Raw genomic sequence first — 24848 nt, forward strand, 5'->3', positions numbered from 1 at the left:
TAAAGGGGGTTTCACAAATAATTCACAAACATAGTATATATGGAATAAAACTCACCACTGTCTGGAATCCAAGTTCTTTAGTTCCCTTAACAATTTGGAGTTCTTCTTCAGCAAATGGAAACTTTTCCTGGTTGACAAATAAAACAAAACAAGTATAGAACCTAATTAACTGTCATTAATAATGAATATAATATCATGAAAATAATAAACAGTGTTGAAATTGGTTTTGAGGGGACATCTTACAGAGTCCATATTAAAGTCTACAATATAGTATGAGCGTGTGTGAGTGTGTTCAAATTTGTTGCCTTGCTGTTAGGATTAATGTAAAAAGGCACAGGTGCAAACTACAATCTCCCACAAGCTGTGTGCCTGTTGCGCCATCCCCCATTAAGAGGTGTAAGGTTTTTCATTTACGAGTGGCACTGCAAAGAAGTGGCAGTACAAGATAGACGTTGGTGAAAACAGCTGGGCACTTTTACCCTGTGGAGGGGAGATTAACTGCACTCCAGTGTTTTTTCAAGTAAGAATTTGAAGCACATTGTGACTTGAAAATGAAGGTGTCATAAATACATGCAAATATGGTGAGCAAGACATAAACACTATTAATTCAAGTTTGTTTGGTTTTGTGATTACATTCTGCTTTTATGTAAGGCTCAACAGAGTCGGTTAGAAAAAATAGCAGCATACCTTCGGTCCCAGGAGTTCATGCCAAGATCATTGAGCAGCAATCGACAAAAATAAAAAGGTGCTTTGGGTTCCTGGTGGGACGGTTCCCTCATGCCGGCAGCCTGAAAGCTGACATCAGAGTCCCACCTTCGCACCTGCTCTTCCTCCTGTTGAGTCTGGCGGAGAATGGCACCAAGGATGGCGTCCTCTAGCTCTAGGTTCATGCCCAAGGGTGACGGGGCTGGCTGGTTTAGCTTGAAATGAGACTGGGACAGGCATTCTGGGCTGGTCTGGCCAAGTTCCTCTAAAAGTTTATCAAGGACATCCACCTCTTCTACATCGCTTGAGTCGGAGAGGGAATCTGAGACTGAGGAATGATATTTGGACCGCCCTCTTGTTGGAGAACTGGGCAATGTTTTGCTGTGTGGGGGAGTAGTGGAGGTCAAAAGTGTGTGATCCACTGAATTAAAAACTCCAGTATGATCAGAGTCTTCCTGAGTGGTTGCAAACAGAATCGACCCATCCCACGCGTATTTGCCTGAAATGTCACGCACAATGACGCGCACCTGGGAGGACCGGTGAGGGGTTGGGTGTCCGGCAGAAGGGGACTCAGCCGGAATCTGCAGGTAGGACACCAGTGTGGTGTCATTGAAAACAAATAGCTGCAAATTGGGGCTTTTGAAGACCTCTGAGGACAGCTCGGATGACTCCACGTATGGATTGTCGTGATTTTCACTCACTAGACTGTGAAGGAGGGCAGGGCCTCCACTCAGAGGATGATGGCCCAAATGATTTACCAGGTGTGTCATGACCATCCTTGCTGTCAGGGGAATCAGCTCCATGCTCCGTCGACGCTTTTCTGGCAAAAAAATGAGGGCCATGACATAAATATACAATGCACAAGTTTGAGACAATCACAAAAATGCCTACAAGGCAATGGAGAAAAAAAACATCATTTATAATAAATATAATCCTGACTTGACTAAACACATTTCGAAAGCCCCGAATTTGTGTGTAGACATGATATTATCTTTTTTTTTTACACACACACGGCAGCATCTGAATTATGACTACTAATAAGTGTATTTTATTCATTTCTCACAATAGCTTAGCCAGCACGACTCTAAGTAGGTAGCATCTAATCATAGGAGACAACTCTGAAAAGCCCATTGAGTCTTCTTATAATGGACAAGTGTTTAGACTGGCCGCACGCTAATGAGAACCTCCATCTTCACAAGCTACTGAATGGGACCCTACTCTGTGAATTGCATTTATGTAAATGCATGTTTTTTTACACTCAAGTGAAAAGCATGCTAGGCTTCATTATGCGGTGATGTACGAAAAACAAGAAGATACACTCTTGCATTGTGACAGTGCTATCAATACCATCATCCCCCATCAAAGTGGGAAAAGCTCTTTAGAAAGCAGGCCAAGCTGCATTAGAGATATGCAGGCCCTTTGATGTGACTTGATCAATATGAGGTGGGGGCTTGAAAATAACTAGACCGGCACTCTTTGGTTTGCCCTTTTGATAGTGTTTCGTTATTTCGACGAAGGCCGGTGCAGCTGTGCATTACAAAGAAACGGTGAGCTGGAAATTCGAAAGCAGACCATACTTTCCAAATTCTCACGTTGTTTTAGTGCAAATGTTGCATGGCTCTGGGTTCACAATGCTTTTTCAAAGTTTAGGTTTGAGTGGTAGAGAGCGACAGCCCAGGGCAAACTATGGTCCGTGGGCCATATATAACGCGTTAAGCTTTTAAAATGTTTTTCTTAGATCTTTAAAATCGAAGATTAGGATTTGCAATGCTACTTTCAAATTACAGCCAGTTTTCAACTATCAAAATTATTCCAATGGTTTCTGAAGCAAGAAATTCTGCACTTCCTAGTGATATGTAGGTCATTACGGTAATCATACACACTGCATCACAAAAGCTCCAGGAAGACTAGGCTTGAGAGAAAGTGTAGATGAAGGCCCGTTTAAACGGCGGGCAGCAAATGTAGATGTTTGTGACGAAGTGAGACACGGAATCAAGCTTTTGACAGCCAAGTTCTACAGAAAATAGATGTTATATAGGGCTGTCTTTAACTAAGGGTTTTTAGTGTAATATAATTTGTTTGATTTTGCCCATCGTCGAAGATCAATCGAATTTGTGGTGCTTTTTTTTAAAGAAAAAAAAAGATGGTGATATGTAGTAGTGTATGCTAACTGTGGTCACTAGGTGTCATACTGGATGCGCTCTATCACTTATAGTTTATAGGGAATCAATCTCCTAAAGTTAATTAAATATATTTATAAAATAAATATGTTCCTTCATTTTAAGTGAACAAAAAAAGATCTCATTTGGAACTATTTCCACCTCAAAAAAAGTCTAAACCCCAGTTCGTGAGGTCTGCTCTGGTGCAAAGCACTCAAATGACATCAAACTTGACTAAAATAAGGAACTAAAAGTGATAAAGTTCACGTATATAAACCTTCGGAAAGATTATCATTACCTTTTCCAAGAGGAAAGCTACACATCCAGTGAGGTGGTGTGTTCTGGCACCCATGCTGTGTCCAATAACGAGTGAGCTTAACTGCCAGCCAGAGGCGCGCGATTGCACGATGAACTCCGTGTGTGTGCTAACAGCGCGTCCCGACAAGCCTCAATCACGTCCTCAAAGTGGAAACATCCTCCCAACACTATTAATATATATTTCTGTTTGCAGACGAATATATACGAATAGGAGATGTGGGAGGTCAAAACACTCCAAAAGATTTTACAGGAAGCACAAGGAAGCAGGATGGCTGAAAGCGACAACCGAAACCAAGATTTACTCCTTACTCTCTAAAAAATACTTCTCTGCATACAAAAATATTTTACTAACATTTAAAAAAAAAATGGTGTACACCGCCTTCCGACCGATTGTAGCTGATATAGGCTCCAGCACCCCCCGCGACCCCGAATGGGACAAGCGGTAGAAAATGGATGGATGGATGGATGGATGATGAATGCAATCAGTTTACCTTCCCAACACACCTGCAGTACGCTGGGTCCTCAGCACGTATTAACTCGCCTTCCCACGGAGGAAATAATACTATTTTCAGACAATTAGACTGTGAGAATGAGTAATGAGTCAGACTCCGTCGAATCGAATCTTCGAATCTCCGACTATTTACAGACAGCCCTAATTTCATCAGACATTTGGGTGTTTTTTTTAGCTGTTTGCTTTTAAGAGATGGTTTGTCAAAACATTTTTTGTATTCTATCATTCATTACTGTGTGCGTTTTTTTTTGTGTTTTTTTTAAATGATCATGTATTCTTTTATAATTTTTTAAAGGCATCTTTGAAGGTTGTACCGTCAATGTTATGGTACCTGTTGCAATGCCAATAAATGTACTAATGCCAAGCAAACCTCCAGATGTTTAAAGTGTTCCTTATAAAAGAGGACCCAAGCACAGACAGCCGACTGTATGAGACTTTTGCAGCTAGAATAAGACCCACAATTGCAGGTGAACTATACAACATTTTTTCAAACCATTGTGGTCCAGCCCGCAAGTCAGAATAATTGTCCACCACTGGCCTAATGGAATCACAAGGTCACAACATTGGAAAAATAAGACATTTCTATTTAATCCTCATAATGGGTCTTTTTTACGAAAGGATGAACAACACTGAATGAACATCTTTTTATACTTTTAATAGACCATTTCTAAATGGATGGACTACCTAGAATGAACTCTTCCAGCTAACTCCTTAGGATTTTTGGGAAATATAATAGAAGTTTATTACCTGTCTTTTCAGCGCAGTGCCAAAGTGCCTAAATCTTTAGTTAACATTAGATTTGTTTCACGCAACTCTAACGAGCATATACAACTCAAATATCAGTAAGCATGGGCCTGCACTAACGCTGAACTGTTAACATAAGTTATAAGCGGATGTTGTTCCTGGACTTCAGCTCAGCATTCAACACAATCATCCTGCAGCACTTGGTGAGCAAACTGGCACCCCTTGGATTCAGTACCCCCCTTTGCAACTTGCTGCTTGACTTCCTCACACACAGACCCCAATCTGTGAGAGTGGGCAACAACACCTCCAGTGCCATCTCCCTGAGCACCGGCTCCCCCCATGGCTGCGTCCTGAGTCCGCTGCTGTTCACGTTGATGACCCATGACCCATTCAAATTTGAATGACAATAAAAAGGAAGTCTAAGTCTAAGTCTATAAGTGAAAATAAAGTATGGAGTGCTATATTTGTGTTTGTCCATCAGTTTGCTCGTTGGCAGGCTACGTCCAGGTTTGTGGAGGAGGGGTGGTGGTATCATTAGCCCATTAATGCTACCCAAAATAACAGGGAATCATTTTTCCATTCTGTGTGAAATATACTAACTCAAAGTGATCAAAATATTTCTGATGATGTATAGTGTTGAGTTGAATTTGAGTTTATTTCGAACATGCATGCATACAACATGACACATCACAGTAAGTTATATTTCATATGGTGAGATGAGTAAGATTATCTTGAAAATGAATGGATGGATGAAATAAATTCAGAATGTTTATCATGGTTCTTCTTCTTTGTACTTTGTAAACACTTTAAGTTTGAAGAGTTTCTTGAAGTAGATCATATTAGTAGTGCTTGATTTCTTTGCTTAATCCATTCCATAATTTAATTCCACATACTGATATACTGAAGGTCTTAAGTGTTGTACATGAGTAAATAAATAAATGATAAATGGGTTGTACTTGTATAGCGCTTTTCTACCTTCAAGGTACTCAAAGCGCTTTGACACTACTTCCACATTTACCCATTCACACACACATTCACACACTGATGGAGGGAGCTGCCATGCAAGGCGCTAACCAGCACCCATCAGGAGCAAGGGTGAAGTGTCTTGCTCAGGACACAACGGACATGACGAGGTTGGTACTAGGTGGGGATTGAACCAGGGACCCTCGGGTCGCGCACGGCCATTCTTCCACTGCGCCACGCCGTCCCTAGTATTTTTCTTTAATATATTTCTCCTCTTTTGTTGAGAAGAATTGTTGTATATTCTTGGGTAGCAGATTATAGTTTGCTTTGTGTATCATTTTAGCTGTTTGCAAATTCACTATGTCGTGGAATTTCAGTATTTTTGATTCAATGAATAAAGTGTTTGTATGTTCTCTGTATCCAACATTATGTATTATTCTAACTGATCTTTTTTGTAACACCGTTAATGAATGAAGTGTACTTTTGTAGTTATTTCCCCATATTTCTACACAATAACTCAGATATAGTAACACTAGCGAGCAGTAGAGAATATGGAGTGATTTTTGGTCTATAACATCCATCCATCCATTTTCTACCGCTTGTCCTGTTTGGGGTCGCGGGGGTGCTGGAGCCTATCTCAGCTGCATTCGGGCGGAAGGCAGGGTACACCCTTGACAAGTCGCCACCTCATCACAGGGCCAACATAGATAGACAGACAACATTCACACTCCCATTCACAAACTAGGGCCAATTTAGTGTTGCCAATCAACCTATCCCCAGGTGCATGTCTTTGGAGGTGGGAGGAAGCCGGGGTACCCAGAGGGAACCCACGCAGTCACAGGGAGAACATGCAAACTACACACAGAAAGATCCCGAGGGCAGGATCGAACCCAGGACCTTCGTATTGTGAGGCAGACGCAGGAACCCCTCTTCCACCGTGCTGAACATGTTTTGCTTTATTCATTATTGATGTGTTTCTTGCTACTTTATGTTGTATATTTTTTACATGAGATTTTCAGTTCAATTTATCATCAATCATACCTAGAAATTTGATTTCATTTACTCTTTCATTTTATATTCCGTCTATTTGTATTTGTGTTTGACTTTCTCTTCTACTGTTACCAAATAGCATTATTTTAGTTTTACTGAGATTCAAAGATAGTCTGTATTTGTCAAACCACCTTTTTAATTTGTTCACTTCTTCTGTTATTATTTGTATTAGCTTCTGTGTGTTCTCTCCTGAACAAAACGCTGTTGTATGATCTGCAAACAACACTAACTTTAAATCTTTTGTAACTTTACAAATGGCATTTATATAGAGATTGAACAATTTTGGTCGTAGTATTGATCCCTGAGGTACATCACAGTGAAGTGTATTTTGAGGCTTTTTCATTCAAACTGCTCCACAACCATGGGCAGGACCAAGAAGCTGTCAAAGTACCTCGGAGACAAGTTTGTAAACCTGTACAAGACTGAAATGCACTCAGCTTTTAGTCCGAGGTAAATTGTTTGTGTCCAGAGGCACAGAACCACATGTGTGAATGTAGCTGATGCAAACAACAGACCAGGAGTTATGATGCAAATTTTTAGCCATAAAAAAAACAGTAAAGCAACTAATAAATATGATGAATGAAATAGGATTTATATTGAAAACACGATTCAAAAAAAGAGTAATTCGTTTTTCCAAATGCAGATTTTGTAAAAGAGTCGTCATTTTATGTTACACTCAATTTGGTACACTTCTGTATGTGTAACTTTATCTGAATCTTCTTGACCCATGCACCTTCAAGTTCCGTGGAAATCAGTTTTGTATTTATTTTGTTTTACATGGTGTTGCGTTTGCCAGACCTAAGACTATTTTGGTTTGGTCGTATAACAATGTCATAAGAGTTGCAAACTTCTCAAGCCCTTTACCCTCTGCTACGGTGAGCAAGCTGCCAAAGTCTGTGGTGGTCGGCTGGGAGGGCGGCGGCTCAAAGCTCTTAACTTGTCCCAACATGAGATCGTAGTCCGTGGACAAGTCTGCCAGGCTGAGGAGGTAGTGGCTTTGCTGAGTGTGGAGCGTGGAGCCTGACACACAGCAGTGCAGCACCTGATGAACAAATCAAAGGTGACAACACTTGATTATGTCCACATATTGCGTATCTCTCTATGTATTTGCTTGTTACCCAGGAAAAGGTGCATTGATGGCAAAATTGTATCAGTCCTGTGCATAGACACTGCTTGATTAGATATTATAGTGTATGGTAAAGATAATGCACAGTGACGACAAGGGCTGTGAATCTTTGGGCACCACACGATTCGATTCGATTCTTGGGGGTAACAATTCGATTGGGAATCGATTTCAAAACAATTCTCGACAAAAAAATATATACTTTTTTAATAACATTGGATGTCAGTTCTATGATTAACTACAGTCCTCCACAAAATAGATAAACCGCTCTGATCAATTTATTACTTAATGTAAAACAGGTTTTGTTTAATAATCAATCAATCAATCAAAGTTTACTTATATAGCCTTTAATCACAAATGTTTCAAAGGTCTGCACAAGCGACTCAGATCCCACATCAGGGCAAGAAAAAACTTAACCCAATGGGAACAACGAGAAACCTTCCCACGCTTCCCAAACATTTTATAAAGTGAAATACAAATAGGGCAACAAGAGAAGTATCCATCACTTCTCTTTTCTAAAGTAGATATGTAAAGCAAATTTGAACATCTACATCAACAATATGATTTGCCTAAGTGGCTGGACAGGACAGATAAAAAAACTCCCCAAAAAACAACATAATTTTGTAATCGATTAAGAATCATTACAAATAAAAATCGCGATTAATCTGAAAATAGATTTTTTTGGCACCCCTTGTGACAACCTTGCAGGCCTGTTTAGGGTTGACTTGATTCAGTGCCTTAAAGGACCCATTTCAATTTTAATCGACATTTAAAATGCTTTCTTGTAGTCTAGGTAATATGTATAGGATATGCTTTGGTGTAAATTTTGTGTACATTTTGCTCCACAGTCACATTTATAACCCGTTTATTGAGTCTGTCTGCAAAATGTTCAATTGCGGAGGCAATCCCATATCGCGAATGAAACCACGCCCCACCTTCTCTATAACTATCATAATGTATCTTTTGAAAATGCGCACTGTTTGAATATATAACTTGAAGTCATCATCATTTTTTTTCCCAGACACGGTGAAAAATAAACTTCATAAAACATTGTATTCAACCAGGAACACCATTAGGTGCACCTGCACCACTTGCCGATCAATTCAAAGCTGCATTAAAAAACAGCTTTTAGCAGCACTTATGTCACTTCCAAAATGAAATGAAAATTTTATTTTATCCTACCTTTTTTGCATGAACCTTATAGTTTGACAGTTTGGCATTGTTTAACACGAGTATCCAACATTGTAACAACATTTATAAGTCAGAAAAAACGAAATTCATCATAGGTCCCCCTTCATCTCTAAAACGATACCAGTGAAGTCAGTAAGTGAACATTAAAGTCTCTAATCTCAAAAAGGAGATAATAAGCACAAATACATTACAAATTATGTTTCAAGATATATATATATATATATATATATATATATATATATATATATATATATATTATATATATATATATATATATATCCAGATTTAACAAATACTTTGTTCACATTTAAGATAGAGGTAGAGGTGAACGGCACCGTGTCCCCCCGCCTCTCAGTGAGCTGTGGAGTCCCCCAAGGCAGTGTATTGGGGCCTTTACTGTTCCTAATATACATAAACGACTTGTCATCGACATGCGACTGTGAATTGTTCTTGTTTGCGGATGACTCGGCCTTGCTGGTATCAGACAAGGACAAGTCACAGGTGGAGAAAATCCTCAGTGCTGAACTCTGTAGAACATGCACCTGGCTCGCTGACAACAAGCTATCCATACACTTGGGTAAAACGGAATCCATCCTATTTGGGTGCCACATCAACCTTAAGAAAGTCAATGACTTCACTATAAAAGTGGGTGACATTGTTATCACCAGGAAAGATGAGGTCACCTACCTAGGTTCCATTCTAGAGGCTAATCTTTCCTGTGATAAAATGGCAACCAAGGTAATCAAAAAGTTCAACCAACGAACGAGATTTCTCTATAGAATCTCCTCTCTGGTCAACAAAAGCACCATGAGGATTCTGGCGGGAACTCTCGTTCAACCCTTTTTCGATTACGCATGCACCTCCTGGTACCCTAGCACCTCCAAAACCCTCAAATCTAAACTCCAAACATCCTAGAACAAGCTAGTCAGATTACTTCTAGACCTCCACCCCAGATCCCACCTCACTCCTACCCACTGGCTCAGGGTGGAGGACAGAGTAAAACAACTTGCACTGAGCCTAGTCTATAAAATCCGCTACACCTCCCTGATACCAAAGTACATGTCAAACTACTTCCTTAACGTAAATGACTGCCATAACCACAACATCAGGGGGAGCTCCACTAACCACGTTAAACCCAGATTCCGAACTAACAAAGGTCTTAACTCATTCTCTTTCTATGCCACATCAATGTGGAATGCGCTCCCAACAGGTATAAAAGAAAGTGCATCTCTATCTTCCTTCAAAACCGCAATAAAAGTTCACCTCCAGGCAGCTACAACCCTAAACTGCCTTCTGATCTCTCTCTCTCTCTCTCTCTCTCTCTCTCTCTCTCTCTCTCTTTCTCTCTCTGCCCACTACTTGCTGTCCATATCCTACCAAGTCAGACCTACACTGTTCCAATATCCATTTCTCTGTTCTCAATTGTTGATGACTGATGATAACAACCAAACCTAACACCCCCCCACCCCCCTCCACACCCCGGATTGTAAATAATGTAAATAATTCAATGTGATTATCTTGTGTGATGACTGTATTATGATGATAGTATATATCTGATAGTATATATCTGTATCATGAATCAATTTAAGTGGACCCCGACTTAAACAAGTTGAAAAACTTATTCGGGTGTTACCATTTAGTGGTCAATTGTACGGAATATGTACTTCACTGTGCAACCTACTAATAAAAGTCTCAATCAATCAATCAATATTTTTTAATTCATCCATGTGTGGAATGTCACCTAAACTTACAACCTTATTATAAAAAAAACTGCAATAATGTAAACTAAACCTCCTTAGCAGAAATATCTGACCTATTTACATTGTGGTGATCGAAGACGAGCAGGATAAAAGGAGCAAAATGGTGTTATTATTGCTTCTAATCCATCTCCCCTGTGTTGTGAGAATGTATCGATCTACATAACAGATGGCAGAGCATCGGTTGGGAGGGCCAGATAAGACTCACTGGGGCAGTCGATTACAGCCATTGGACAGGTTTATGCTGTTTGATTTAATTAAAAAAAAATTTCCTCGTGCTTAACTGCACACCATCGCAGCATGCATCTTCCACACACACACCTGTATTTTATATGATGCGAGTGAATGTAAGAGGAAAAATCATGTGCCTAATGTATGTAAATGAGGGGCCCGCTTGGTCACAGTAGAGCAACTTGGGTAAAGCCATGTAAAGGTTTATCCCTTTCAGTGCACACTTGGCGGAGAAACGCACAGAGAAGGCAGGCTGGCCCCGCCATCTGAAACAGTATTGTGTGGGGCAATGCAGACAGTATGTGGATGAATCTCCCAAACAGACCTCTGAGTACATGGGGGAGGGATTGGCGGCTTGATGGTGAAAAGACCTGAACGAAACAGCTGCTACACCAAAGCCCCCAAAGAGCTTTCCTCTGAGGAGTGCTGGAGAGACAGAAGGGGGTAGGGGGGGCGCGGCACGGCTGTGCTTGACAACTAAGTGACTACACTTTGCATAGCAACAGTTTCTGGAGGGTACGCAGACAAATGAGCACACCACAGTTAAGCAGGGCACAAATATACCACACTACAATATGAGAAGGCATTGCATTGACTTTTATCCAGGAGAGAAACCCCTTTAACTCACTGTAACCATCAACATATATGCCCTGAACATAATTGTGCCCATGAAATCTTACTGTATGTGACATCCACACATTTGAAGTTCACCCTTACTACGGGGGTTCAAATTTAAATTGGTCCTTACAAGGGCAGATGCACAACTTACATGCCCACACGAAGGGGTAGTGCAGCTGGCTGCTGAGGCAGGATCAGGCAGCAGATGGAGAAGCTTGAGCAGAACTCCAGCAAGCCAAAAAGGTCTAGTGTAATGTTGCATTTGCAACTAATCTGCATTCTTTTATGCATCAAACACTCTCAGAGCCAGGATGAATAGGACAACAAACCTTTGTGCTTATATGTATTGTGCTGATATTTGATTGTTGGGCTTGAAAAAGCTTTTAAATTGGAAATTGTAATCAAAAGGAAGGTCAACACTGGAGTACAAATGGGCAGACAACTACCTTGACAGTGATGCATTCTGGTCAGTAATGGAATAAAATTTGGTTTTTCCTCCATCTAAAAAACTGTGTGAATAATTAGCGGTCACCCTCGGTCAATGGAAATATACATATTTTCTACTTGATATTGCATTAATGTTGTCATGCTTTGCTTGATGTATTATTTCCAATGAAACCCACAGGGGCCTTGTTTATTGTGCGGTGATTGACAACCAATCATGCCTAATTGTCTTTCATTTTATAGCAGCTGCAGTGCCTCGCATATTAAGACATATTCCATTCAAATCTGCAGGACAAGCGTTTATGGCCTGAGCTCATCAAGTGGACAATGGCTTCTGTTTGAATAATTGGACCATTTCTTATCAGGGTTGACATGCTTACAAAGATCTACCGTTGACTGCATCTGCCCAGACAGGAGGGAATGAATAATATGTCATTCATTTTAGCCGGCAGCCAGCACAGCATACTCAGGGTCGACCACAGGGAAAAAAAAGAATAGAATGAAAGGGAAGTATAAAATAATTGTGTACAGATGATCCCCCTGTTAATGTCATCAGTATGAGTGGAATAGAGAATATTTCTACAAAGTAAATACTAAATGAGCAATAGCCGCAAGGTCAGAGTAGTGCCTACAGTATGTGAGTTTTCAAAAATTGAAGCGTGAATAGATCTCAGAAAAGAGTAATGGAAGCCAGTTAAATGTTGTCCAACTCCCAGGGTGCCAGTGATGCTACATACCCTGTATATGTAGTCCAGAAGCGGGGCTTTGTGGGATGTGTTGTCCTCCAGCAAAGACATGGTAATAGGTTCAAACAGCAGACTCAAGGGAAGAGCCATGCACCAGTCCAATAGACATAACAGCAGGGACACCATCAACTGAGAAAGTTTAGATGATATTTTAGGCATACAGTGGACAGCAGTAGACATTAAAACAAAACAGAAGTGATATCCAACAAAAATGTTACACAGAAGCAAATGGGTTATGGGATGGTCAAAGGAAACAAAAAGGATCAAGAAGAAAGCAGAAGAGAACAAATCACACAAGTGAAAAACATTCCTCCATAAATACACCATTCCAACATGATAAATCAAGGTCCTTTAGATCTCTGCCATTTCATGTCCTTTCCAACATGTACCTTTTTGTCCGCTTCCACTGTTGAGTGCTCTGCGCTTGGCAACAAAAAGGCTATTGTGGCCACAAATATCTGCCAGGGGACAAAACAGGAATAAAAAGGACTCGTAGCTCCAATAGCATGTTGAGGTAAAAATGTAATAACATAAATATATATATATTTTTTTACAAACTCTATTATGCCTTTAACAGCATATAAAGTAGTAGATGTGTATCTTACCTCAATAATTTTCTTTGGAACAGTGGGATCCAAATTTCGGAGAGGCTCCCAGTGAGAGATAAGCAACCGAAACACGTCACAGGCTACCTGAGCCACTGCTTTGTTTCCAAACTAGACAAAATGTGAAAACAATGATAACAAATAAACAGGATTGGTGTGAAGTAAGAAGTCGAGATAGTAAATAATATTTACAGCTGCAATACAGTACCTGTAGCTAAACTATTTATTATAAACGGCGTCCCCCAAAAAATTGACATCATTTTGTAATCTAATATTGTCTTCCAGGCAACGTTCCCTCTAAGGTGCGCACCTGCGCAATTGCGCACTGCTCACGAGTCCTCTGCGCACAGCAAATCTATGCCGCGCACAAAATCAAATCCCACTCTAAACAAAATAAACAAATAATTTGTTTTGTATGATATTGCGATGCAACTGTGAGTAACAGGTGACGAAAGGCAGCCACAACAGATAAACAATGTTTGTCAACACGGTTAAATTATTGTAACGTTTGTGGAGACACTTTAAGGAGGACAGGAATTCCATCGGTCCCTTTATTTAGCGAAATTGTTTGTCGGCCATAACCACACCAAAACAATGCGTAAAATACTTCTATCTAGCAAAACTGGTCGTTGTCTACCGTACAAACCAAGCCAAAAGCAACTCTTTGTCATCTGTTATATGAACAGCAGCCGCTTGCTCTCTCTCTCTCTCACCTGCACCAACACATAAACTATGGCAATTAGCCACTGGTGCGTTTATGGCCACAAACAATGTTGGACAACTCCAACACTACACGTAAAGTATACATTTCAAGTCGTTTTACTATGACTCCTCAATCAGTGTGCTTATTCTACTGTCATTTGTTAAGAATGTTATTGTTTGAATATTAATCATGAAATGATGTTACAGCACTACAGAATTGCTAATAAAAATATTTATTTTACGGACAGAAAGTTAATAAACACTCTCATGCAACATGTGAATGTTTTAAGGGGAACTAAAACAATATCTAAGTAGGCCAAATCACATATATTAGAACATAATCTCTTGAAAAAGACTACTGTCACTTGATTATAATAATAAGACATTTAAATTGTTATGTCAGGTTTGAGACAAATGTGCTGCTGTATGACCACAGTGTGCACGTCTGTATTCCACTGAATGCTCAGAGTGTTTGTGTGTTTTCTCACACATATGAAAAATTATAGGGAACATTGCCAATAGGCATACCTTGGTAAAATGTCTCCTCTTTAGTTTTGGGCGTACATTAGGCTGCTAAGCATGATCTACTTATTTTCACCAGTATAACCATTGCTAGCGTTGGTTGTAGTTCGTTTTAGTCTTTGTTTTCTGATACAACTGACAATAACTGTTGGACAATTTGCTCACGCATTTGTTCACAAAATGGTGATCCTTGCCCCATCCTTGTTTGTGAATGACTGAGCATTTCATGAAAGCTGCTTTTATACCCAATCATGGCACCCACCAGTTTTCAATTAGCCTGTTCACCTGTGGGATGTTCCAAATAAGTGTTTGATGAGCATTCCTCAACTTTCTCAGTCTTTTTTGCCACTTTTTTTTTTAAACATGTTGCAGGCATCAAATTCCAAATGAGCTAATATTTGCAAAAAATAACAACATTTTCCAGTTCGAACATTAAGTATCTTGTCTTTGCAATCTATTCAATTGAATATAGTTTGAAAAATATTTGCAAATCATTGAATTCTGTTTTTATTTACCATTTACACAACGTGCAAACTTCACAGGTTTTGTATTAAGAATGTTAATTTAAGCATAGTAATCATGAAATGCAGTTACCAGATTAGATAAATGCTGATAAAAAGTATGTAATGATATATTTTACAGACACAACGTTATCCACTATATCCCATGTTTGTGCTACAGCCCACATCTCATTGTGCTAAATGTGAATATTTCAAGGGGAACAAATCGTGATCTCTGAAGGGGTACGTGTCTTAAATTATTTTACAGCAATCCCCAAGACATACAACATACAGTTCCTGAAAACTTTTTTTTTAAATTTCCATTTAGATTAATTAATCATTTAGATTAGAATCGTATAATGGAAATAACTGCTGTTATTTGATTAATAAAACATTGAACTTGTTATGATGTCAGCTTTGGGACAGGTGTGATGCTGGGGTGGCAACAGCGTGCATGTCTGATGTTGCTCACATGTCGTCCAAGGAATGCTCAGGGAGTTTGAGCATTTGCTCAGACACATGAAAAATTAGAGGGAACATTACTTCCAGATATCTTATTTTGAAAGAATCCCCACTTCCACACATATGTCAAACTATCACACTTAATTTAGCCTGCCCAATCATTGTGCGCGGTTACGGTGCGCTAACAAAAAGAGTTGCAGGGAAACATACACAGGGATCCCACTGATTCTGCATTAAAAGCACACATTAGTCACAAGAAAGTAGTAACAATTTGCAGTCGGGTTTTTGTTACGATGGGATAGAACTTCAATGATAGCCAACGCTAGTAGCTAAACCAAATTGTTATCATCATTAGCTGACAACAAAGCTAATGCGCGTGTGTCATATGGGACATAGTTTACATGCTCAAAGATGTAAAAGGGCGGATATAATTCTTATAAAACATTGGAAAATTAGCGCCCTCCAGGCAGCCGTGTTAAGGTTGCAAACAGCTCCTTTAAGGTGAGTTTATTTTTGTTTGATAATACTGTAGTAATAGCTGGGTTGCATATGACCCCATATCCGTTTTTCTTCTTCGCGGCTTAATTCACATGTCGTCAAGCAGCTTAAGCTAGCATTAAAACAAGAGTGAGTGTAGAGTTTGAGCAGAAAATGTTATAATGCTGTTGTTCTTGGATGTTCCAGTTGTTCAAATAGAGAGAAAGGAAAGAGCTTTCATAGAATCCTGAAATAAGTGGTTCATAAATTAAAAAAGTCAGGGAAAAAACAAGGTGTGTTGAAGGAAATGGCGTTTATAAATATCAGGTTCATCATCTTGTGGAATATAATCAGACCATGCTTGTGTCTGCAGCGATCACTTTGTAAAATGTTTGTTTGAAAATTTGATTTGTTTGAGAAACGATCTGTGATGCAATCGAGTTTATTGTCTACTACAAACCCCGTTTCCATATGAGTTGGGAAATTGTGTTAGATGTAAATATAAACGGAATACAATGATTTGCAAATCATTTTCAACCCATATTCAGTTGAATATGCTACAAAGACAACATATTTGATGTTCAAACTACAAATAATCATTAAATTTAGAATTTGATGCCAGCAACACGTGACAAAGAAGTTTGGAAAGGTGGCAATAAATACTGATAAAGTTGAGGAATGCTCATCAAACGTGTATTTGGAACATCCCACAGCTGTGCAGGCTAATTGGGAACAGGTGGGTGCCATGATTGGGTATAAAAACAGCTTCCCAAAAAATGCTCAGTCTTTCACAAGAAAGGATGGGGCGAGGTACACCCCTTTGTCCACAACTGCGTGAGCAAATAGTTAAACAGTTTAAGAACAACGTTTCTCAAAGTGCAATTGCAAGAAATTTAGGGATTTCAACATCTACGGTCCATAATATCATCAAAAGGTTCAGAGAATCTGGAGAAAAGGTACGTAAGCGGCATGGCCGGAAACCAACATTGAATGACCGTGACCTTCAATCCCTCAGACGGCACTGTATCAAAAACCGACATCAATCTCTAAAGGATATCACCACATGGGCTCAGGAACACTTCAGAAAACCACTGTCACTAAATACAGTTTGTCGCTACATCTGCAAGTGCAAGTTAAAGCTCTACTATGCAAAGCGAAAGCCATTTATCAACAACATGCAGAAACGCCGCCGGCTTCTCTGGGCCCGAGATCATCTAAAATGGACTCATGCAAAGTGGAAAAGTGTTCTGTGGTCTGACGAGTCCACATTTCAAATTGTTTTTGGAAATATTCGACATCGTGTCATCCGGACCAAAGGGGAAGCGAACCATCCAGACTGTTATCGACGCAAAGTTCAAAAGCCAGCATCTGTGATGGTATGGGGGTGCATTAGTGCCCAAGGCATGGGTAACTTACACATCTGTGAAGGCACCATTAATGCTGAAAGGTACATACAGGTTTTGGAACAACATATTCTGCCATCTAAGCGCCGTCTTTTTCATGGACGCCCCTGCTTATTTTAGCAAGACAATGCCAAGCCACATTCAGCACGTGTTACAACAGCGTGGCTTCGTAAAAAAAGAGTGCGGGTACTTTCCTGGCTCGCCTGCAGTCCAGACCTGTCTCCCATCGAAAAAGTGTGGCGCATTATGAAGCGTAAAATACGACAGCGGAGACCACGGACTGTTGAACGACTGAAGCTCTACATAAAACAAGAATAGGAAAGAATTCCACTTTCAAAGCTTCAACAATTAGTTTCCTCAGTTCCCAATTGTTTATTGAGTGTTGTTAAAAGAAAAGGTGATGTAACACAGTGGTGAACATGCCCTTTCCCAACAACTTTGGCACATGTTGCAGCCATGAAATTCCAAGTTAATTATTATTTGCAAAAAAAAAAAATAAAGTTTATGAGTTTGAACATCAAATATCTTGTCTTTGTAGTGCATTCAATTGAATATGGGTTGAAAAGGATTTGCAAGTCATTGTATTCCGTTTATATTTACATCTAACACAATTTCCCAACTCATATGGAAACGGGGTTTGTAGATAAAATGAGCTACACATTTTAGAAGCTGAGTGATACGCAGATCTAGCAAGTAGCACTATTGCTTAGTGTTAAACAAGGAATACAAACTACGAACATAATGAAAGAATCACTTACTGTATAATATCAGCTCTATTAATCGATTAATTCCCGTTTAGATTAATAATTAATCATAATCCTCACTCATGTAAAAAAAAAAAAGGTGGGTCCAAACAAGTGTCTCTTTTTGTGTCTTTCTCGCCATTTCCGGATCTAAGTTGAATGTCAAAGTTGACCAACTTCTTGGTTTATGGCCACAACCTTCTACTATACCAGTGAGAGGCATGATTTATAACCAAGCACAAACTTTTACCAACTCAGCTCAGTATGTCAATAGCTGCATAAGCTAGTTACCTCTCGGTGATCACGGCGCTGCTAAAGGTAGTTCCTCTGCGTTAGCGTTTGTAATAACAATATCGCAAATACTTGGTTAATATTCAGGTCACGGCATGTAAATGGAGTATTGTTGGCAGTTTTTGGAGTTTTTTATTCATGTCTTTTTGAGCGCAAAATATTACTTCTATTAACTGCATTGTTAGCCACCTCATACTTGCTGTATTTTACGAATCAGAATGCATGAAAACGAAAAACATACGTGTGCTCGTCATACATAGAGATTGTAAGTGATAGGAAAGAACAAAAAATAAAAAAGTGCAGTTCCCTATTAAGTTTACTGTTTTAGAAATCATCATGGAAGCACAATACCTGCTACAGCGTGTGTCGCGTCACAGGTGGTAAAGCTTTGTGAAATTGGTTGTGATATCTATATTCGTTTTAAAGTTTGCCGTTGAAATTTTGATCAATAAATATTGCAGCTGAGATAGGCTCCAGCACCCCCCGCGACTCCAAAAAAGGGACAAGCAGTAGAAAATGGATAGATGGAATATTTAATTTTTCAACAGGAAGCCTATTTAATTTGGTTTGCCGAGTACTTGTAGTTACTCAGGAATTCATATCAAAAGTGAAATTCCCTGTTTTGGGATAAACCTGTATCACAATCCCTCAACTGGCCCACAATGTGTTTACTCCATTGTTAGCTGCACACAAAAACAAAAAAAACTTGAAATCTAAGTTTATAGACATTCTACAGCAGGGGTCTTGCAATTAAAATTGACCAAGCCATACACATGGGGATAGGCTGACTGGTAAAAACTAAATTGGTCCTAGTGTGTGAATGGTTGTCTGTTTATCTGTGTTGGCCCTGTGATAAGGTGGCGACATGTCCAGTGTGTACCCCGCCTCCTGTAAGAGTGCCGCTGGGATAGGCTTCAGCACCCCTGCAACCCCGAAAGGGACAAGCTGTAGAAAATGGATGGATGGATAATGCTACTTGATAAATAAATTAAAAAAATCACACAGCAAAGGTCAAAACCCTATATTGTCCTAAAGTACATCAGACTCTATACATCTTTTTTTTAAAGGGCACCTATGATGTTGAAAACAAAAATAGTGATCAAATAAAATGTATATTAAAGGGGACCTATGATGCTTTTATACTACATTTTAAAACACTTCCTTTTGGTCTATATATTTATTAGATGTGCTCTGGTGTAAATTCTGCATACATTTTCCTCCAGAGCCACATTTATAACACGTTTTTTGAGTCTGTCTGCAAGATGTTTGTTTGTGGATGTGTTCTCAGTTGTAAATTTAACTACGCCCCACCCTCTCCAAAGGTATCAGAATCTAAAATATCAAAATGTACACTGTTAAATATATATCTTGACGACAAACATCATTGCTATTTTATCCAGGCACAGGCAAAAATAAACTTCACCATACCATACCAACTTTATTTATAAAGCCCTTTAAAAACAAGCACAGTTGAAAAACAAAGGGCTGTACACCACAAAGAAATAGAGGCAAAGGACAGACTAAAAAATAACATTTAAAACAGAAATAAAAAATACACATTTAAAAAGCAAATATAAATTACCCTAAGAACAGTTTGTTAGATAAAAAACAGTTTAAAAGTTAAAAACAGTTCAAAAAGTTAAAAACTAAAAACAGTTTAAAGTCTCATGCTGGGTTAAAAGCCAGTGAATAAAAATGGGTTTTAAGAAGGGTCTTAAAAATAGCCAAAGAAGGGGCCTGTCTCACATGGAGAGGGAGATCGTTCCAGAGTTTGGGACCCGCAACAGAGAAGGCTCTGTCCCCTCTGAGCTTGCGCTTTCTTTTGGGTACCTCCAGGATCAGCTGATCAGCTGACCTGAGGGACCGGGTGGGGGCATAGAGATGGAGCAGCTCAGAGAGGTACGGTGGGGCAAGACCACGTAAGGATTTAAAAACGAGTAAGATAATTTTAAAATGGACTCTAAAAGACACAGGCAGCCAGTGAAGGGAGGCTAAAACAGGAGTAATGTGCTCTCTTTTTCTTGTGTTTGTTAAAAGTCGGGCAGCTGCATTTTGGACCAGCTACAGACGTGAGAGGGAGGACTGACTAATTCCAAAATACAAAGAGTTACAGTAATCCAGCCGAGATGTGATAAAGGCATGGATTACTGTCTCTAACTGTTGACTAGAAAGAAGGTTTTTAACCTTGGCCAGCTGACGTAAATAAAAAAAGCTGGCTTTCACCACTGTGCCAATCTGACGGTCCAATTTAAAATCACTGTCAATACGAAAGCCCAGGTTGGTGATCATGGGCTTAACGTGCAAAGCCAAGGGGCCAAAGTCAACAGGGGGGAACTCACAGGTACCACTAGGTCCAAACACTATTACTTCTGTCTTCTTTTCATTGAAATTTAAGAAGTTTAGTGCCATCCAGGCCTTGATATCATCAAGACAGGCTGTATTTAAGAGACATGATTTCTCTTTCACAAACAATATAAAGATTCGCCTGCCAACGTATTATGTACACCAGCCCACTCTTTGATCTATATTTCCATCCATCCATTTTCCTACCGCTTGTTGTTGATGTACTATAACAGGTCATCGGAAAACCCATATATTAAGGTCTGTGCACGTTGCGGCCATTTGTATTTCATTTGGAATATAAAAATAGTTCTACATGAAAATAAATGTTTCCCGATTTTTGGTTTGAAAATCAAAAAACGGAAAACGGATCATGAACCATTATCTGTTATTCAGAATCAGCTTTATCAGAATCAGCTTTATTGTCATTACGCAAGGTAACGAGATTTTATTGAGGTTTTAACAATTCAAAAATGGGAATTAAAACGAGTGGAATACTAATTTCTCTATTCCCTGTTCAAGGTTTGGAAATATGCGTGGACCTCAAGGTCACGAGGGGTCTGGAGACTATCCCAGCACCCAGGCAGAAGGCAGGGTACACCTTGGACAAGTTGCCACCTCATCGCAGGACCAACACAGAGAGGCATACAAGCATTCACTCTCATATTCACACATTATGGACAATTTAGTGTTGCCAATCCCCAGGTGTAGGTCTGTACATTGAGCCGCCTAAAAAAGCCAGCATTTATATCACTGCGCCTACAATCTACCGCTGCAATCAATGTCTACAACAGTCTTTGAGCATTATTATACTTTAATATTATTATATTATATTCTCCATTGACTTTAATTGGTCATAGGACTGCAGAGGGCAGTCATTTGGATATGATGCCAATCAAGGTCGACCTTTAGGTGAGGTAAGCGAAGTCTGAACAGAGCAATTGTCATCAGTGCCCCCAATTAACTGGCAAGCGATTATGAGCTTTGACCTTAGATGACCTTGATGTTTTTGATTTTAAGTGTTGGCCTAAATTGTTATGAATTTGTGTTCTAAATACCTCAATTCAAATTCTATCACATTGAAGAAAAAAATGTTTAGACACAAGCTACGTTTACATGCACAACATTTGTTGTATTCCCCATATTAAAAAGGGTCTCTTCCATTTTCACACGTGTATGTGAAGTCCCAGTTTACATGCACTATTTCTAATTTGATCGAGTGCCTCTCAAACGCTAAACGGCACTAATGCTCCCTTCAGCACAGGCCGCATCCATTCGTTTTTTGTTTGGAATAGAAAAATATTTTTTTCATAAAAATCCACTTTTCCCAATTTTTGGTTTGATAATCCATCCATTTTCTACCGCTTGTCCATATGGGGGTTGCGGGGGGTTCTGGGGCCTATCTCATAAAAAAAATAAAAAATAAAAACTGATCATTATCCATTATCTATTATCCGATTTTATTGATCGAAAATGGGAATTAAAACAACGAGTGAAAAACTAATTTCTCTAGTACCTGTTCAAATTGTATGGATGGAATATATGCGTGGATTGAATTGCACATGCGCTGTGTCTCTTTTCAGATCCCCGTTTGTGATTGACCTGGAACAACAGAAGAATACTTTTTCAGCAGCGTCGTACAAAAAAGCTTTTATCAATTATGCCAAATAGCGAAAGTGAAACCGCTTCTATCAGGACATGATCTCGAGAAATTAATCCACCCCTTTATCTCGACTCGTCGAGACTACTGCAATGCTCTGTATGTAGGCATTAGCCAGGCCTCCCTCGCCCGCCTGCAGCTCGTACAGAACTCTGCTGCTCGTCTGCTAACACAGACCCGCAGATGTGAGCACATCACCCCTATATTAGCGTCCCTTCACTGGCTCCCTGTGCGTTACCGAATCAATTTTAAACTCCTTCTATTTGTTTTTAAATGTCTAAACAACCTCGCTCCAACATATCTCTCCGACCTCCTTCAGCCTTACTGCCCCACCTGATCCCTAAGATCAGCCGATCAGCTGCTACTGACGGTCCCTGACACAAGGCTGAAGCTTAGAGGTGAAAGAGCTTTCGCCGCTGCTGCTCCCAAGCTCTGGAACGACTTACGTCTGAGTGTTAGACAGGCCTCCTCTCTTCCTGTTTTTAAATGTCTCTTAAAAACATACTTTTATTCCATGGCTTTTAACACTGAGTGATATCCATCCTGCTATGACGCCCCATAATACACCTGCTGTGAACCTGTTTTTATGTTCTATTTATTTTAGTTACTTATTTTTTATCGTGCTCTGTTTGTGTTGTGGTGTGTTTGCTCGGTTCTCGTATTATCTTTTAACCTGCCCATTGTACAGCACTTTGGCTACCCCTGTGGTAAATTTTAAATGTGCTTTATAAATAAAGTTGATTTGATTTGATTTGATTTGATTTTTTCTCGCTGTTAAGAGTTCCCTTCTGTTTTTTAATGTCCAGAGGCATGGAAAGTGACACATTTTATTGGTTCTCTATCGAGAAGGAAAACGTCGCTCTTCTTCAGTTGTTGTTGTTCCGGGACACTCACAGACGAGAAGCTGAAAAGAGACACCGCGCTTGCGCAATCTATGCACATGTCTAAACCTTGAACAGGGAATAGAGAAATTAGTATTCCACTCGTTTTAATTCCCATTTTTTATTTTTTAAAACATCAATAAAATTTGATTTTCAAACCAAAAATATGATTTTTTTATGTAAAACTATTTTTCTATTCCAAACGAAAGATGAATGACCGCAACGTATACGGACCTTAATTAATGGCTTTTCCGATGACCTATTACATTACATCAAATCACATCTTGGGAGGTAGTGGCAAATCTGTAACAACGAAATCTGACATGGACAAATTAACAGCTCAGTACATGTCCTGCATGCATTATTATAATATTGGCACACATTAGATGTACTATGGCTCTTGTGAGTATGGTGATATTCCATAGCAGACTGCAACAACTAATGGTCATCAGGTGTGCCAGCTACAGTAATTTCCGGGCTAAAGCGCGCACTGTTTTTTTTTAGCTTCACCCACTTAATTTTTGGACAAATTTTATTGTGTACATACGTATATTCGGTGCACATGTTTTTAGCCGCAGTTGTAAACATTCAAACATTAAAGATTAGGTTAGATAGGCGCTTATGTACATTCACACATTTAACAGTAATGGGCATTTCATCGCGACTTCTCCAAGATGTGGGGTGAGTGCAAAGTGCATTTGATTTATTATGAACTATTTTATTGGTCCAACGTGACCGTACGGCAATTCCAATGGTCTGATGTGACAAGGCTAATTAATCATAAATTAGGACCAACATTGTATAAAGTGCAGGGTTAATAGTCTGGGGAGAAAAGTACTGTGCTTTCTGGGTTACGTCCTTCTGTAGAAACTGGAACGTGCCGAACGCCGGCCGGCTCCGATGATCGACTTATACATACATGCGAGAAGGAACTGGCTTCTATCGCAAAAACTGATCCTGAAAAAGTTGAACACAATCTTTTTAAAGTTTTTGCTTACATGCATTCAAAAAGCTGGATTTCACCGAATTTATTGCAATACAGAGTTACCTCGCCACTTTGCTTGTAGCAGATTGCGGCCTCAGTGCATCGCAGATTTTTAAGTGAGTTTCATGTTAAAATTATGTCAGTCTTAGAGTGTATGAAGGGTTTATAAGTGTGTGTGAAACTTGTGCGCAGGGCTTACAAATACGTTAAATGCATATGCATGAATGTAACCCTTGCAATAATTGAGGGAACACTGTAAAACATTTTTTAGTGCATGTAAACGTACTGACTGACTTGAACCTTGTTTTTCACATTTCAGTAGATAATTAGCATATATTCATTTCCACCTCTACTTCCATGCCTCATTTTCTCTAGAATCATCAGAGACAAGAATTGCACTGTTGACAATTTCTGCCAAAATGTGGATTTCTTCTGTGATTTGAAATCTTTTGTAGAGAAATAGAATTTCGTATTTATTCCAGCTGAATGCCTCTCAATGTGTAACATGGGTAGACAATGTGTTGAGTGCAGAAATGGCCAAACACAAAAAGAGGCCTTGAGAGTTCAGCACCTGCTTTTAGAAAAGAGACCGTCAGTGCCACTCTTAAACCCCCTCTCCCCATCCTTCTACAACACACTCTTACCCAGGCTATACCCTCTATTTTGGGGCTGGCTGAGTCTGTGTCAAGTTGTACAGGGGAGTGATTACTGCTCCAA

The 24848-nt window shown here is 39.5% G+C and overlaps 1 protein-coding gene across 7 annotated transcripts in view; it reads right to left on the minus strand.

The window, feature by feature from the left end:
- ralgapa2 (Ral GTPase activating protein catalytic subunit alpha 2) overlaps nucleotides 1-24848 on the minus strand; it is a 273154-nt gene that overhangs the window by 109909 nt on the left and 138397 nt on the right. For all 7 annotated transcript variants that reach the window (XM_072913656.1, XM_072913661.1, XM_072913662.1 and 4 more), the window contains 6 exons: nucleotides 13166-13276; nucleotides 12950-13018; nucleotides 12552-12689; nucleotides 7315-7492; nucleotides 688-1525; nucleotides 56-127 (listed from right to left, as the gene is read on the minus strand). In XM_072913656.1, coding sequence (XP_072769757.1) covers nucleotides 56-127; nucleotides 688-1525; nucleotides 7315-7492; nucleotides 12552-12689; nucleotides 12950-13018; nucleotides 13166-13276 — 1406 coding nt within the window. The remainder of the gene's footprint in view (nucleotides 1-55; nucleotides 128-687; nucleotides 1526-7314; nucleotides 7493-12551; nucleotides 12690-12949; nucleotides 13019-13165; nucleotides 13277-24848) is intronic.

This window comes from Nerophis lumbriciformis, linkage group LG08 (assembly GCF_033978685.3).
Source record: "Nerophis lumbriciformis linkage group LG08, RoL_Nlum_v2.1, whole genome shotgun sequence".
NCBI lineage: Eukaryota > Metazoa > Chordata > Actinopteri > Syngnathiformes > Syngnathidae > Nerophis > Nerophis lumbriciformis.